Source organism: Macrobrachium nipponense, chromosome 4 (genome assembly GCF_015104395.2).
Source record: "Macrobrachium nipponense isolate FS-2020 chromosome 4, ASM1510439v2, whole genome shotgun sequence".
Lineage (NCBI taxonomy): Eukaryota > Metazoa > Arthropoda > Malacostraca > Decapoda > Palaemonidae > Macrobrachium > Macrobrachium nipponense.
This window is the reverse complement of record NC_061100.1, coordinates 36,786,169-36,803,896: the sequence shown is the minus strand read 5'-3', so window position 1 is coordinate 36,803,896 and position 17,728 is coordinate 36,786,169. Positions and strand designations below refer to the sequence as shown.

Sequence of the window (17,728 nt, the reverse complement as noted above, 5' to 3'; positions counted from 1 at the left end):
TCAATGGTGGCATTTTGTGTGTACAAAAGTACTAAAAAGAGAATGGGCTTGTGCTTTCGTGTGATCATCGTGCTGTGGAAACCTTTGTGATCAATTGTAGTAGTCTCTTGCTTTCCAGTAGTTCCTTAATGAAAGCAGATTTATATTAACGGTGAGAAACTTCTGTGGATGCTGAAGTGCGGTTGTGTTTCTAATTCGACTTTCGGGTAGTCTGTTTGTGTATGAAGTAGATTGCAGTGAAAGTTCGGTTGTGTTTTGTTTTCATTTTAAAAGTTTACCAACCCCTTCGAAAGTGAATCTAGATGTCACCCTCCTCGCAAGCGGCCAGGTGGATGATCCGAGCTACGCACTTGTGACAAAATCGTTCTGATTTTACAATCACTTTTATCAAGAAAATAGATATAAAAATCCGAGGCCTCATTGGTCAACTGCATACACAGGTACACACATCGGGCCTGGATGACACGTGTGGAAAGAATGCGGTGTAGTGAGCGGAGGTGGACAGACGGGTCTGGGTCTGGGCTGCCTGCTGCCGATTCGGTGAAACAAAATGATATGTGACTGAGGCAATCACACCGCGGAGCCCCCGACTCCCGTCGTCACCCAACTCATTTTAACGTCGATGTGTGTGGTTCCTCTCTCTCTCTCTCGCCGCATCCTGTGTCGTTCGTTTGGTTGATTGCTTGTTCTTTCGTTCGTTCGTTCGTTCGTTAATATTCCTTTTAGCCTGTTTGTGTTATTGAGTGATTTGCCTGGCCACGTTATATTTGTTTCTCTTTACCAACGTAGTATTTGTTTTTAATTTATTGTTTTAAATCAGTTATATATCGTTTATTTAAATTCATGCTCAACACAATTCTGTATGTGAAACTCATTGAGATAAAGAATAGAAGAAAATACCCACTACACCTCCACTCCCCTCCCCCCTTCCCCGGGAAGATATTGAATGAAATACACTTTGAGACATCAGTTGTGTGAGTTGTCTGAGAGAGAGAGAGAGAGAGAGAGAGAGAGAGAGAGAGAGAGACTACAATAAATTAGCGAATTCTGTGAGAAGACAAAGCCCAGTGAATGGGCGTGGTTGGGAAGGTGATGGCTACAACGATTCAGATTTTTTGTTGTTGTTTTGTGTTTTACTTATATTTTTTCTGATAATTTATGAGTGTGGAAATGTCAAGGTCATGGGAACAAAGTGTCCTTGACTGCTAGTGCAATTGCCAACCAGGTGAGAAGACGACAGAGAGAGAGAGAGAGAGAGAGAGAGAGAGAGAGAGAGAGAGAGAGAGAGAGAGAGAGAATTTACTTTTGTATATGTATTACTTTGACGAATGTTGTTGTCTGCTTGATAGTGCTTGCTTTCTGCATACACAAAAGATTAATACTTAGGTTTTGTTCCTTTACCTATTTCTCAAGACATTTGGAGAAAGATCTCTGATCTTAACATTAATGAGTTTGATATAAACGGTTTTGGGTAATATATGACTTAAATGGTAATTAATGTCATTGTTAAATTATATAAGATTTTGGGGTGATCATTTTGTAAACGTATGCCCTATCATAAAAAGAACCATTTAATTTTTAATGTACGTGTGTTTGTGTTTGAGAGAGAGAGAGAGAGAGAGAGAGAGAGAGAGAGAGAGAGAGAGAGAGAGAGAGAGAATCCTTCCTTCCCTTTCACTAACACCGTATTAGGCAGAGAGATGCTGCACAAAGCAACAACGTTTGCCCCCCATACACCTTTAGAGTGCCCTCGAATGGGGCACTGGATACCTACGGTGTGCAGTGTTACGGTGTGGAAGAGGTACTTGCTCTATAGGAAGTAGCAGTGAATGTGTTATACGCGGTGGGAAATTCTTACTGCCTTGGAGTTCATCGAAAGAAGAATGTAAAGGGAAATGTGTTACTTGGATGAGTAATGCGAACGAATGCTTTTGGATGAAGTAACACATGCATTTGTGACCAGCCAGAAAGAGTGTTCATAGAAACAAGAACGCCGCATTACAGTGACGAACAGCAAGAATAGTTTTAAGGAATGGTGATACAGTGTTACGAGGAACATTAATGTTGTTGCCGTAGGTGCTTTGGTTAATTGTTTATGGATTCTGCTACTTCCATAAACGTGTTTTTATTTCTTCAAATGACAGTTGTGTGTATCATAGATGCGTCTGTTAAAAGAACACATAATTATATAAAAATAAATCGTCTGTATATATGTTTAGGAGCGCATCTGTTTATGCTGTTTTGTGCGATGTAAAAGGAAATAGCCACTCAGTGATGCATATTTAGTGTGATGGAAGAATTCAGAGGGAAACAGAAACACTGTATTTCGTGTAAAAATAGAAAGAAAGTTTCATGTTTTTCGAGATCTTTGCTTCTGTTTGATAATGTAATAAGGAAGTTCCGGGAGGAGTGATGTTAGTGATTTTGCGACGGGAACGAAGAACATACGAGAGAGAGAGAGAGAGAGAGAGAGAGAGAGAGAGAGAGAGAGAGAGAGAGAGAGAGAGAGAGAGAGAGAGAGAGAGCATATGTTCCAGAAAACAAAGACGTGATGCGTTTGGCCTAGAGTGGAGGTGTTTTGACTAAGGTTGCGGTTGTTTTTCGTAAGTGACTACAAACATGCACAACAAGCATACACGTACACATTACCCTTTAAGCTCTAGACATGATAGTTTTACTGAAATACAGCCAAAAACCCATATACACTTCTACTTGATTTTCTGCTTCGTCAAACCGTTCACACTTCATCATGATTAATAATTTTTCATTTAATCAGTTTTATGTAGTTTATGCGTATAACTGTTGTCTGCATACATACACATAATATATGTATATTATATCTATATATATATATATATATATATTATATATATATATATATATATTATCTATATATTGCCTAATACCCACGAGTTACAACATTGTTTACAATTATTTTAACCATTCTTTATATTTCAGGTAAATCTTTGGCTTTCGCTGTTTTTGCTTGTGAAGTTCAAATGGAAATCATCATCAGTGGTATATAATGTTTATTGTATAATCTATTTTATTTTTCCAGGCATTTACATAGCTTTTAAACTGAGAGACTCGATTCCTACTTGATATTCGAAAACGTTGACGATGTGACCACCACGATGAAACAAAACAAAGTGGCGCTTAATGGATGAAGAGAAATGGCGAGCGAGTATGATCCTTTGGTGCGAACCCTACATAGTGAAAGTGAGGAAGACATTGCGTTGCCCTGGTGCCCCGCCGAGGGCGACCATGGCAAGTGCACGGCGTATTTAGCCCAGGTGATTGCCGTGGACCAAGAATCGCAACAGACCGAGGATGAAGAAGAGACCGACGATTACCAGGCGCAGGGGAAAGCAGGGGAAGGAGCAGGGGAGGAAATCTCGAGGCAAGGGGAAGGAGAGGAAGGAAATATTGCAGGAGGGGAGTTGGGGGTTCCCCAGCCTATGTCTCCCACCCCTCCTCTCCCACCACCAACCTCGCTTCTCGACCTTACACTCTCTGCAACTCAAGAATGTCGTTACGAGCCCTTCATAGAAAATGGGGTTCACGTCACTCATGGTATTTCGAGCCAGACTCATTCATTTTTCAGTTCTACTCGGTCTGACTTTGTTCAAGACGATTTTCCATCTGTTCCACCTCAAAATGACGATGAAATGACAAGCTATCGTTCTACTTTATGCATAGTGGAAAGCGAGGACACTTTATCCATCAGTGAAGAAGAAGAAGAGAAAGAAGTACAAGAAGGGGAAACTGACCTGATCTGCGGAGGTATTGACGAGTCAAACCAGTTCACGTTAAAACCTCATACACCGTGTGGGACGCCCTTGTATGAAACTCTCGTCGAAGAGGAAGATGTGGAAGTAAGGAGTGCTGCCCAGCCTGGAGATGACATCAGCGATATTGTAGTCAATTCAGGTCTCGAGAAGAATGAAGCAAACGAAAGCTTTCCTGCAAATTCACTGGTTGCTGATGTAAGTCAGATCAGAAGGAGGGGTTTGGCCGAATCATGCGACGAGCCATACCCCATAAGCCCCATGCGGACGCCTTCTTTCGTGAGGTTTTTCGACAATGAGGAACAAGGGGAAAGGTTGGAAGAGGACGATTCGGTTGAAGCCTCGACTTTGGCCGTGACAGAGTGCGCATTACTGGAGGAAGGCGGTGAGAAGAAGGACGTACCTGAGAAACCACACTTTCGTCAAGAGCAAAATAATGCAGAAGAAGAGACAAAGGCGCCTTCCCCGCTGCCGCTTCCTTTATTGATATCAGATGTACCTGAGGAGGAGGAGGAGGAGGAGGAGGACCCTGGCTACATTAATCTCGCTCACTCACCTGAAACAGCATCTGACACCAGGGATGCTGAAATGAGTACTGAGAGAGAGGGAAATGGAGAGAACGAGAATGGAAAAACGAATGTTATGAAAGATGGAAATGAGGGAATGGACGATGGGGGAATCAATGATAATCAAGATAGAAATGAAGGAACTGGAATTGAAGAAATTATTGATGATATAGATGGGAATGAAAGGATAGAAAAGGCAGAACTGCCTGATGTTGTAGATGGGAATGAAAGAGTAGAGAATGAAGACATGAATTATGATAAAAGGGGAAATATAGAAACAAATAATGAGACAGTGAATATTAGTATACATGAAAGTGGAAGAACAAGTGACGAAGAAGTGAGTGACAACGAAGGTAGAAACGAGGGCAAAGAGGATGAAGAAGCCAGTGGTGATGAAGATGGAAATGACAAAACAGAGGACGAAGAAATGAATGTCGTCCGAGACGGAATTGAAGGCTTAGAAAACGAAGAGGTAAGAGATGAAGAAGGAATAACAGGAGTTTTTAACATAAATGACAATCTCACTGTTTCTGTAGTAGTTACCCCTCCTTCTCTTATGGAGGACATTGAGATCGATGATGACACTGATACTCATTTGTCCTCTCAGGTCCTAAAGCATGATGATTCTGATGATCACATAAAAATCATGACGTCAGGAGAATCATTGCAAGAGAGTCAGTCTGTAAATGATGAAACGGTTTGTAGCCAAATTTCTGTTGATGAAAATGTGGAGGGAATAGATGGCGTTTGTGTAATAAACGATTGTTTTGAAAACCGGTGCATAAAAAGAGATGATTGTACCGTGGAAAAGGAAAGAAAGGGTGAAATCACGGGTGAGGTTGAAAAGGGCAGAGAAGAAACTTTTATGAATGAAAGCCCCCAGATATCAGTTGAGGAACGTGGAGTAAGAGATACAGAAATGAATAAGAGGGAAAGTGAGGCAGAGGAAGCGGAGAGGGAGCACAACATGACAGCAGGAGGGAGCGGCCATTCTCGTGATGTTCCCAACAAAGAAAGCCTTAGTGAAGGAATTGTGAGCGAAGATGATGAATTTGGTCTAGTCATGTTATTTACCAAACCTGATGGAACGCATCACAAAGAAACAGGACCCCCTCGTGATGTTCACGAAGACGTTATTAAGACTCTCGTCTCCGATGACCACGACGCAAGAATAATTACTTTTGTTGAGTCTGATGAGCTGGAGGACCGGATGAAGCTGAGTAAACGCGATAATGACGTCATATCGCCATCTTCATCCGGTCATAGTGGCGATGTGGACTCGAGTGCCAGTGCCAGTGATGTTGACATTGTGAGGACAATTGGTGTCACCTTTGTGCCGGGAAAAGAGGGTTTTGCGGGTCAGATTGGAAAAGGCAAAGTTGATGGTGATGAAGAGTGTGCCGATAAGGATCCAGATAAGGATTTGAACGAAGGAGAAACGTCCCTAAGCCAAGATATAGATAACAGAAGTGTAACCCAATTTACCAGTGACTCAGAGGACGCTGGTGAGGCTAACGAATGCAACCAGACTGGTCAAGTGACGCCACACATCTTCGACAGTGTTAAATCAGCGGCTAAATGCCAGAGTTCTAGTCTTCTCGCTTCTAGGGACAGATCTTCGTTCCTTGCAACTTTATTACAGGGCGGTGATACGCTTTCAGACGTTAACACAAATCCCCTGGAATGTACATCGGAAATAAAAGACCTTTCAGGTGAGATTTTCCCTAAAACTGATTCTGAAGAGGCGTTTCACGAGGAATCGGAATGTGTAGGAGATAATGATAGTGAGGATCGGGTAACGGATGACGACAGTAAAGTTACTGAAAATGAAGCTGAAGTGATCGAGGCCGAAACCAGTGAAGACAAGTGCTCAAGTCAACAGTTTGACGAAGAAGAATACAATTCTTCCCCAGTTTTCATTAAATGTTTGAATGTCGATCAAAGAGTGGATAAAAGTTTCCCTGATAGTGATGGACCCATCGATGTTGTGCCATTCCTTGCTTGTAAAGACAGTGTGACTGATTCACTGCCAACCACATCGGAATTTCCAGAACTATCCATAACTGAGGTTCAAGACTTACCTAATGCTGAGAGTTCGGATATAACCATATCTGAGGTTTCAGGCCTTCATATATCTGAGGTTCAAGTCCTCCCTATAGCTAAAGTTTCAGACCTATCGATATCTGAGGTGGCAGAGAATCCAGACCTGTTCATATCTGACAGTTTTGACCTGTCCGTACCTAAGGTTCCAGACTTATCCGTACCTGAGATTTCAGTCTTATCCATATCTGAGGTTGAAGACCTAGCCGTATCTGAGGTTCCAGACCCAGATATATGTAAACCTCAAGAGGATTCGACACATATTCCTGGAAGTGACGAGCAAGATCTTGATGCAGAAATACATTCAGAGGAGCTAGGGCAAGAAATTCCAGTCATTATATTGACCTCTCCTGTTGAGGTAACACCTGAGGGAGGAAAAGAAGATAATGATGATTCTTCTCTGTCTCTGTCTGATGAAGATGAACTAGTCTCTTCTGTCATAACAGTCATTGCTGCTGATCAGCTGGAAACCCAAATTGAAGAAGTTGATGATGGCGATGATTCAATACCTTCTGCCAGTGAAAATGTCGATTGCCCCTCGGAAAGTGACGCAGTAGATGACAGTGTGGAATTGGAAAATGAACTTCTAACCAGTAACACTGAACTTGTGAAAGAACTTTCCTCCAACGATTTATATTCGGAATCAGAAGTTTGCACAGATGTCAGTCAATTAAGACTTCTCTCTGAAGATTCATTCTCTGGATGGGTAAATCAAGTCTGTTCCGTTTTCTGTCAGTCGGACACTGGATTTCGTGATACAGAAGATCGCATCATTTCAGTGTCACGGGTTGAGGAGAAAGATATTTCAGCCTCACAGGTCATTGATGAATATCCGGCGAAGCTTCGGTTTATTGAAGGTAATGAAAAACGCGTCAGTTCTTCATCGCTTCCTGTTGTTCTGAATAGTGATTGTTGGTCCCTGGGTGATGGAGGAAATGTGTCGTCTGCTGCGAATCTAAGCGAGGAATCCGATCATAACGCTACAAGTGATACAAACACAAACACCCTCAGTGAAGACCGCGAACATTGCAATAACGCAGAGTTATTCGCCGATGAGAATTCAGAAGATACTTCTTGTGTAAACGAGAAGACTGAAGACGTATCATCATATAATGAGAGCATTTCCTGTGCAGCAGACGATGCTAGAAACGCAATTGGCAACGGCGAGGAGTTTATTCCACGCGTAGCAGGAGAAACAGGAAATTATGTTTCATCCGTGATTGAAAATCAAGTTGATTGCATTCCATTTCCAGAGGACGAGTCTGTTGAATATACTCTCGCTGCGGTAAATGAAAACCTGGTAGATTTAATTTCTCCGCCAGCTGAAAATAAGGTTAATGATGTTCGACATTTAAGTGGAAATCAGGATGATGAAACTTTCAGTGTGATTGAAAATCAGGAGGATAGAGTTTCAGATGAGGTAGAAAATCAGGAGGAAAGTGTTTCATCTCAAGTTGAAAATCAAGACAGTAGTATTTTGACTTTAAATCAGGGAGACAGAATTTCACCAGTGACTGAAAGTCAGGAAGATAATATCACATCTGTGTTTGAAAATCAGGACGATAATATCACATCTGTGTTTGATCAGGACGATAATATCACGTCTGTGTTTGAAAATCAGGACGATAATATCACATCTGTGTTTGATCAGGACGATAATATCTCATCTGTGTTTGAAGATCAGGAAGATAGTATCACATCTGTGTTTAAAAATCAAGACGATAATATTTCATATACATCTGTGTTTGAAAATCAGGACGATATCACATCTGTGTTTGAAGATCGGGACGATATCACATCTGTGTTTGAAGATCGGGACGATATTACATCTGTGTTTGAAAATCAGTACGATAATATCACATCTACATCTGTATTTGAAAATCAGGACGATAATATCACATCTGTGTTTGAAAGTCAGTACGATAATATTACATCCGTGTTTAAAAATCAGGACGATAATATCACATCTGTGTTTGAAAGCCAGTACGATAATATTACATCCGTGTTTAAAAATCAGGACGATAATATCACATCTACATCGGTGTTTGAAAATCAGTACGATAATATCGCATCTACATCTGTGTTTGAAAATCAGGAAGTTAGTATCACATCTGTGTTTAAAAATCAGGATGATAATATCACATCTGTGTTTGAAAATCAAGAAGATAGTATCACATCTTTGTTTGAAAACTATGACGATAATATCTCATCTGTGTTTGAAGATCAAGAAGGTCTGATTTCACCTGTGACTGAAAATCTGGGAAGTAGATTTTTTCCAGTGATTGGAGACCACGAAAGTAATGTTTCGCCTGTGATTGACAATCAGGAAAGCAATACTTCACTTTTGACTGTAAAGCAGGAAGCTGATATTTCATCAGTGACTGAAAATCAGGAAGATCTGTTTTCACCAGCAGTTAAAAATCAGGAAGATAGGATTTCACCTGTGAGTGAAAATCAGGAAGACAGAATTGCACCTGTAAGTGAAAATCAGGAAGACAGGATTCCACCGGTTATTGAAAACCTGGAAGATAGAATTCCACCTGTAAGTGAAAATCAGGAAGATAGAATTTCACTTGTGACTGAAGATAAGCGGGACGGTATTTCACTTGTGAGTGAGAAAGATGGTGTTTCAGTTTTAATTGTAAGTCAGGGAGACAGGATTCCACCGTGGACTGAAAATCAAGGAGCTTTTGAAGATCAGGAAAATATAACATTATTTGTGGCGGATGAATATGATCAGAATTTGAGTGAAAATCAAGAATTTGATGACAGTCAGGTTTATTATATTCCACTCGTGGATGAAGACCACGAATATCCTCCTTCAGTCTTGACTGAGGACCAAGAATCATCTGAGGGGAGGTCACCATCGGCGTTTGAAGATCAGGTGGACTTCTCGTTGCGTGATAGAGGAAAATTGACAAAATATATTTCAGTGGTTGAGAAAGACAATTATAATTATAGTCTGCCTGAATTTGAGAACGAGATTAATTCCCATCCATTAGTGATTGAGAATCAGGAAAATTATATCCACTGTGCAACTAAAAGAGATATTATTCACACTCCACCATTACCAGAAGAAGGGGAGGTAGATTTGACTGCTGTTAACGAATATAAACCCAATGTGATTTCATCAGCAGACAATACCACCGAGTTTTCGGCTGTTGCAGATGGCGAAAACTTCTCTGTCGTAGAAAAGAAAACATTAGATGACATAAACTACATCAAAGAGACATCTGATTACTGTAGTCAGGTTTGTGAAGAATGTCAGGCGTGTGACGTTCCTTTTGTGACCAAACCTCAAGACGATAATGATAATTTATTGATAGAAAATCAGTCAGAAACTGCCGAGATTTTTTGTAAAGAACGCTTTGAGTTGACTTCAGGTGATCAGAAGGATTTATTAGTCTCAGAAAATCGAGATCGCTTTGATTCGATTCAGTTAGAGAATGACTCCTTGACTCGCGCTTCTATCCCGTCTGGTGAAAGCGAAGAAAGTGCAAATAATCCTAACAAATGTATTGAGGATGTGAACAGTCAGGTTGATATAGAGATAGAGGAAAATGTTCATCAGAATGAAAGTGTAGTGACTCACCAGGACAACTCGGTATTCCTTCCGGAGGAAAACGAAAAGAAAGTGAGAAGTGACAAGAACTCGACAGAATCTGATGCGTCTTGTGCATCGGCATCATCATCATCATCACTTCTGAGTGAGGTCGAGGGGATCGATTTTATTGGTGGAGTGATCGGAGGAGTGAGGGAAGGGTGGCACTCCCTCCCTTCCTCTGCAGTAGAAGGAAAACTTCCTTTTGATTCTTTTCTTTCGGTCATTGAAGAAGAGGAGCAGATCGATTCTATTCCCGGTGGAATAGAAAGAGATCGGACCGATTCTAGTCCCCCTGCGAAAGCGCTGGATATTAGCGAAGAAGAGCCTCAGGTGCCCCCTGTTCCGAGTGACGGAGGAGGAGGAGGAGGAGGAGGAGAAAGAGTGGGAACGGAGGAAGGGAAAGAAGAAACGGGAGAAGGAAAAGGCAGCGAAGGCTTATTAACTCTCTCAGCCCCTGATGTATGTGTGGGCTGTGTTGAGTTACGGAGTGCAAGGGACGATCCAAATTCAAAATTACCAAAGGACGAAGAAGAAGTTTTTGAGCTGGAAGCAACTGTTGATGACATCGCTTCTTATTTAGGTGACGAGGAAGCTCACTGTTCAGGAGAGGAAGTCGAGAGAGAGACTCGCAGCGAAAGGGAAACACTTTTGGAGATTTCGGGCGCAAATGGTAATGATCTTGATGAAGTAAGTGGCTTTAATGGCGATAGTAAATTGGCAGAAACATCTGAAGGAGCAACCGTGGATGTTGTGGGTGATACCAAAGGGGAATTAGACAGTTTTGTAGGGTCGGGTGAACTGCAAGGGCGTTCGCAGAGTCTGGCGGGAAATGTAGTAGTAGAGGAAGAGTCAGTGGAAAGTGTTTTAGAGGAAAGTTTAAGTGGCCCAGGTCTTGAAGAAAAGGAGCGCGAAAAGGGGGAAGGCGGTGCTGAGTTCCTATTGGTTAACGATGATGAAATTCAAACAGAAAAGTTGGAAAACGTTGGTAGTGATGCAGATGATGTTATGAAAGCAAATGATGTCAGTGTCGGTGGAAGTGATGAATGTAAGACTTTAGAATCGGCGGCGAGCAAAGTCAGAAAAAGAGAATCGTCTCTTCCTTCTTCTTCCTTCGAGAAATCGTTGTCCGAATCTTCCGAAATGTCAGTTGACGCCGACTTCGGAAGCCAGCTGGAACCGAACAGCGAACTGACCAGAAGCGATATGAGTGAATCGAGTAACCGCGATTCGGGTACGAGTTACCTGAGCGAAGCCGATGGCAGCAGTGATAATGATACTCTAGTCGGCAGGAACAGTGATGGTGACGGAATGATGAGCAGTGATATTGACGGAATGGCGATGAGCAGCAGTAGCAGTTCAGAGGAAGGGACTGTCACTGCTGGCAGTAGGGACAGTAGTCAGATGAGTGATGTCATGAGTCACAGCGGCGATGATGCCCGGGGTGTGAATTTCAGTAAGGGTCATCGGCGCGACGACAGTGGAGTGGTGATGGGGAATTTCCCCGTCGACCCTGCCCACCATTTGCACCATACCCACCAGAGGCAACAGGACGTGCCAGGGAGCCCCGCTCCTCACGTCTCGTACCCTCATCACCATAGAGCGTGAGATGAAATGCACCACCCGCATCATCACTGCTACCAGAATTATCACTCGGCAGAACACCATTGTCACCATCACCATTGTCGCCACGCTGCAGCAGCAGCAGCAGCATCGGACGACCACCACAACCAGATCAACGTCCACAAACGGACTGCCGAGGATGACGGCAGTTACACGGAACCCGAGGATAACAATCGCACTCTGGAGAGGGGCATGTCCCCTGCCCAGACGGACCCCGAAGACGACGACACGGGTTCCGTCAAGGGCTTTGCCAGGAGTCGAAGCCACCAGTTTCGGATGGCCAGGAGATTCAGCGGCGCCAAGATGGTGAAGAAGATGAAGAAAGTCGTCCACTTCGGCAAAAAGAGCCAGAGTGACGACAATGGCAACCATCCTCATCACACCAAGGTCCAGGAAGCCATCGAAGGAGAAAGGTAAGTACTAGAAGTCTATTCACAAACATAAATGACACAAAATGAGGAATAAACAAATACGTTATTGAAACAGAGAAAAAAAATCTGTCTAAAATTGTTAAAGGGTCGTGTTAATTCAATTGTGCAACAGGAAAGTGGAGCTTACGGCCTGACCTACATACCCAAAATAATAGCCGAGATTAGGGCATGGCTTCAATTCCGTATCCTTAAAAGCGTCTCTGGGGTTTGGTAGCTTCCCTTCCGCCCCTAAGTTTATCATGGATATTAATTAAATTCTGCGTGATTTCTTTGCAGAAAATTATCTGATGCGATTTATAGATATATTTCTATCGGGTTACCTTAGGATGAATAGTGTAGTACGGTGTCAGTGAGGAGAATAGATGCAGCCAGACTGAATAGAGAAATGACACTCCAAAAAGGGAAAGAAATAATGCGCAGACTTGTCTGCTATCTTATCTATAAATTAAGAAGCCATTTGTATTGTAATTTTGTAACAATTTTACATAAAAGTAAATTGAAAAAAAATTCTCACGTCATTGGAAGTTCTTCTTTAGGAATAAAAAAAGTATTTTAAGACGAAAATTATCATGTACCACATGAAACGTTCAAACCCATTAAGTCTTTCATTCTTTATTTCTTACTTTATCCTGTTGGATAGTTTTTTTTTTTCTATTTGATTTTAGACAGATTTACCTTCAGCATCTTTAATAGAAGCATTCAGAAATATTTTCATTCATTTTTTCTGCCATACTTTATTTCCTATCTGTCGGTACATATTACAGCTTCTTATACAATGTTTGTATGGGACCGGACATGTTATAATCTGAAAGGTCAGGTATTCAGGTTCAGGTTTACCTGTCAGTCCACCCACGACCGTTCGACGGATGAGCGTCCACACGTAAATATGAAAGAAGCAAAAAGGCGTAACAGAGTATGGTAATATGAAAGAAGCAAAAAAGCGTAACAGAGAATGGTAATATGAAAGAAGCAAAAAGGCGTAACAGAGAATGGTAATATGAAAGAAGCAAAAATGCGTAACAGAGTATAGTCTAATTATTGCATATTAAAGGGAGGTGTCTATTTTGATAAAATAGTAATGAATAAGGTTAAATTAGACCCGTGGGTTGGTTCAGTTATTTATGAAATGGACCGGAAGCCTACTTTCACTAGTAACACCTTTCATAAAAAGGCAGGACTCTGGCCTAGCTATACCAAATTATTTGTATGAGGCTTATACATAGTTTACATTTTATAATCTGGTCCGAGCGGCTGAGATCCTTCCCAAGCGAAATCCAGCGGCGAGAACTGTCATAAGATCTTTGGTCACCCATCCACACGTGCGATCACCTTTCAGTCGGTCGAAAGAACTTTAAGTAACTTCATCAGTTCATCAGTTCTGGTGAGTGACCTGACTCCGACCACAAACTGTCGTCCACACGTACGTTTTAACGCCAGTTTCGATGAACTGACAGGGAGAGCTGGGCGTTAATACCGGCTAAAGAAAGGTTTATATATGTGTGTGTAATGTGTGTGTGTGTAGGTATATATTATATATATATATATATTATATATATATTAGAAAGAGAGAGAGAGAGAGAGAGATAGAGAGAGAGAGAGAGAGAGAGAGAGAGAGAGAGAGAGAGAGTGCGTATACGTGTTTGATGCCGTGACGTCACCCATAAATCAACAAATAGAAATTATTATATTGACGGTTTATTTACTACTTGTTTATTAAGAGGAAGATAAACTAAAAAAAGACTGTATAAATGAAGGAGATAATATCTTAGATTTAATCAGTATCAAAAATGATTCTCTCTCTCTCTCTCTCTCTCTCTCTCTCTCTCTCTCTCTCTCTCTCTCTCTCTCTCTCTCTCTCTCTCTCGTGAATACAGCTGTAATTGTTTGCTTCCTTGTGCAGTAAAACGTCTAATCAGTATTTTTTTTCTTCGATTCACTTTGGACTGTTTAAGTATGAGAGAGAGAGAGAGAGAGAGAGAGAGAGGAGATCAAAACAATTTGAAAATGAAACCAGGTTCATTTAGTAGAGTTCTGTTTTCATACATTTTGTTTCCGGTTTGACTTTTAGTCGTTTTAAATGTGAAAAGTATGAACGTCATAGATATCAAACCAATAAATTACATGACAGGTGATTTTGGTTTATTTTCTACACCTTAATTAAGTGGTTGATTGGATTCGGTTGATTTTCAGTTTTTCTACACACCTCTTTTCCTCTCCTCCTCGTTTGTGGTTAAATCAAAGAGCTACGTTTAGTGTAATCTTCATTACACAGCCTGTTTCACGAGCTTCCTCTGGAGTAAGTGATGTCATTCACCCGAAATGATGGTGTGTAATGGCAAAGGTATTTTTGGATCTCTGAATGTTTTATTCCGTTTAGATTTTTCATCAGAAGATATTTTGGTTCCTATTCTCACGTTTTGTTATGTCAATTTACACCTGACCTCCCTGGCAAAGCCACTAGCTTCCAGTTAAACATTTTTCATGCAAGCAGAACCATTGCATAAAAAGAGAGGCAGTTTTATACTCACGATGTTGTTCAAGGACTCAACCTGATTGAACGGTAGTCAGTAATTGCTGGCTTATGTATGGTCTCTTTTTTTCAATTCGTATGACTTCTGATTATATGGAAAAACATCCTAAACATGATCATTGTCTTGTGAAAAATGCTGCTTTTGGATGCAGGTTTTTCCACTCTGGTCATTCTAGGACAACAGTTTTAGTTCTGAATCAGGCACAAATACCACCTCCGACGATAATCATTGCCCCCTCCCCCCCCATAAATAAATAAATAAAGAAGAAGAAGAAGCACTTGATTACTTCATTTCTTAATCAGCTGATCAACTTCTAGGTTAGGATATGAACCAAATTTCGGCTTGTTGAAGAACAATCACATCGTAATTGATATAGCATTTAATTCATAGTTAGATGGAACTGGCATTCCAGCGCGTTTGTATAGCTCAAGGCTCATAGGTCTTATGCCAACACAGGCGATTTTTTTTTTCGTTAGTATGTGCACTCGTTGACATGATTATGTAGACATTTTTCCTTGCAATCCTTCGCGGTAAAAAAAAAAAAAAAAAAAAAAACAAAAAAAAAAAAAAAAAAATACTGGTTAGTTCAGTATATGAAAATTAAGGTATTATTCGGATCTCGGTGACAGTTCGTTGTCTTTTAACTTATGATAAATATAAAGGTTTTTCGCACTTTAACCCAAACAATTTTTTGTTTTGAGTGCGATTTTGATGACCCTAGATGAAAACATTTCATTGGCTATCTACTACCCAAGATAATCCATTTTTGATGGACATCTATGAAAGTTTACAAGCCCTTGCAGGAGTACCAGTTATCAAATTTAATGGTAATTCCCGTACATTCGGTGGTAGTGGTTGATTTTTTTTACTGTGAGTGACCTTTAAGGAATGGTGCTCTTTCTTAAATGTAATGAAGAATGGTATAGTAGATTCACATCAACCGTGCATTTGATGTCTAGGCCAGTCCCTTACGACGCTCCTGATTGATTGTTGATAAGCCAATCAGAGGGCTGGAAACTCTCAGTCTCTCTCGAGAGTTCACATGGGTAGGATCTATGTTCCACCTCTCCTGAGGTATACGTCTTTCAGGAGAGGTGGAACATACATCCTGCCTATGTGAACTCTCAAGAGCGTCGTAGGGGACTGGGCTAGACGTCAAATGCACGGCTGATGTGTATCTACTATAGTTGAATAGAGGAAACGGAGATTCGTAAGATTTGACAGCCTGCTGAATTGCAAAGAGACTCTCCATCTTGTCTGTGGAATTTTATCATGCTTGTGTTTTCCCAACTGTATGTTGCACTCCACAATCAAGAGGCGGATGCACAACTTCCTGTGTGACTGGTTTTTGCTTTCTTCCTGGATCAAAGTTTGAGCAAGGTCGAATAGTACAGTCTTATAAAAATGCTCTACATTCGGTTGCTTATCATCTGACTTCATATTTTTTTTTTAAAGCACATGCAACAAGGAAACAAGTATCGAAGATGCTCTCTTTGACATCCTCTGGTATTTTATGATCTTCCTGTACGCACGAATTCAATACACGTGTGTGTGTGTGTGTGTGTGTGTGTGTGTGTGTGTGACTACACGGACACAAACACGCACAATAGGATTCGTGTCATCTTAAGTCATTTTGGTAAGCTGACATTTGCTTGTATTAACCGAATTTAATCACTGCAGCACGGAAATCCTCACAATCTCTCTCTCTCTCTCTCTCTCTCTCTCTCTCTCTCTCTCTCTCTCTCTCTCTCTCTCAGCTCGACGATGTACTATTTAGCTTGAATTTCATGCGTAACAGTTAAATATAAAAAAGATAATATTTTGATGTTTACGAAAATGGTTTTAACATCTCACAAAACTTTCCCTCACCTATGGGGGCAGGCGTTTGTTTAACCTTGAATGAGGAGGGCGGGGGCGGTAAAAAGAGTGCAGTCTTACTGAAAGGGAAGCGAAGACTTATTTCTTAAATGTGGGGTGGTTACACACAGATTGTTGTTTTTAAACATTTTTTACAGAATAATACAAACTTTCTTTTGTTATTTGTATTGTACTTGCATTGTTTTAGATCAAGCCATATCGGCAACAGGAGAATACAACAAATAGGGAATTTATTCACGCCACCAAATTCTAATATTATCCAAAAGAAAAAGAAAAAAAATCGAATAAAACCATATGTAAGTTCATCCTTTCACGAATGGCGGGACTAGAAAATGACTGACATTAGGGCTTGGCCTGTAGAAAATGTGAAGAGAGAATTATAAACAAAGAAGGAAAAGAAAAACTGGACTTTTTCAGACCGACGAAGACGTGTCATTAGAGGAAATCCAAAGGTCACTTGATGGAGCCCGTTTGGAATATAGTTAAATGCTACTAGCAAACTTAGCGAAGGCACTTGACACGTTAGCAACAGCCGCCTCCTTTTATTGTCATACGTTTCCGCAAAAACAAGAAGATTGAGGAAACTACAATGGAGCAGATGTGTGACTTCGTGCTGACGCGTGCAACGCTTAAAATTAACCCCAATTTAAAGGATTGGGAATGTCGACTGCCGCTCCTCTGTATGACTGTGTAGGACAGCATTTTATTTCGTGAGAAGCAGGACAGGAGGAAAAAAAAAAAAAAAAAAAAAAAAGGAAAAAAAAAAAAAAAAAAAAAAAAGGCGTCTCAGTGGCGTGGTTGGTATGGTGTTTGCGTCCCACCTCGGAGGTCGCGGGTTCGATTCTCGGCCATTCCATTGAGGAGTGAGAGATGTGTATTTCTGGTGATAGAAGTTCACTCTCGACGTGGTTCGGAATTCACGTAAAGCCGTTGGTCCCGTTGCTGAATAACCACTCGTTCCATGCAACGTAAAAACACCATACAAACAAACAAAAACAAACAAAAAGAAAAAAAGGAGTAAAAGGGTGTTTTGATGTACTCCGGTAGAACCAATAGCCGAGCCTTTTGGAAAAGGGAGGCTTATAGGGTTGCGGAAGTTTTCCACTTTCCCCAAGATTTCCTTTGATGCAGTTCTTGGAAAATTCTTAGTTAATGATAAATACTATAAACGGGAAGTAAACTACACCTTCCGTGCAACACTCAGTGACTT

At 41.0% G+C, this 17,728-nt stretch overlaps 1 protein-coding gene across 1 annotated transcript in view; it reads left to right on the top strand.

Moving 5' to 3' along the window:
- LOC135210861 (uncharacterized) overlaps positions 1 to 17,728 on the top strand; it is a 416,274-nt gene that overhangs the window by 83,854 nt on the left and 314,692 nt on the right. Inside the window, 1 exon segment of the mRNA XM_064243762.1 lies at positions 3,059 to 12,091. Coding sequence (XP_064099832.1) covers positions 3,174 to 12,091 — 8,918 coding nt within the window. The 5' untranslated portion in view covers positions 3,059 to 3,173.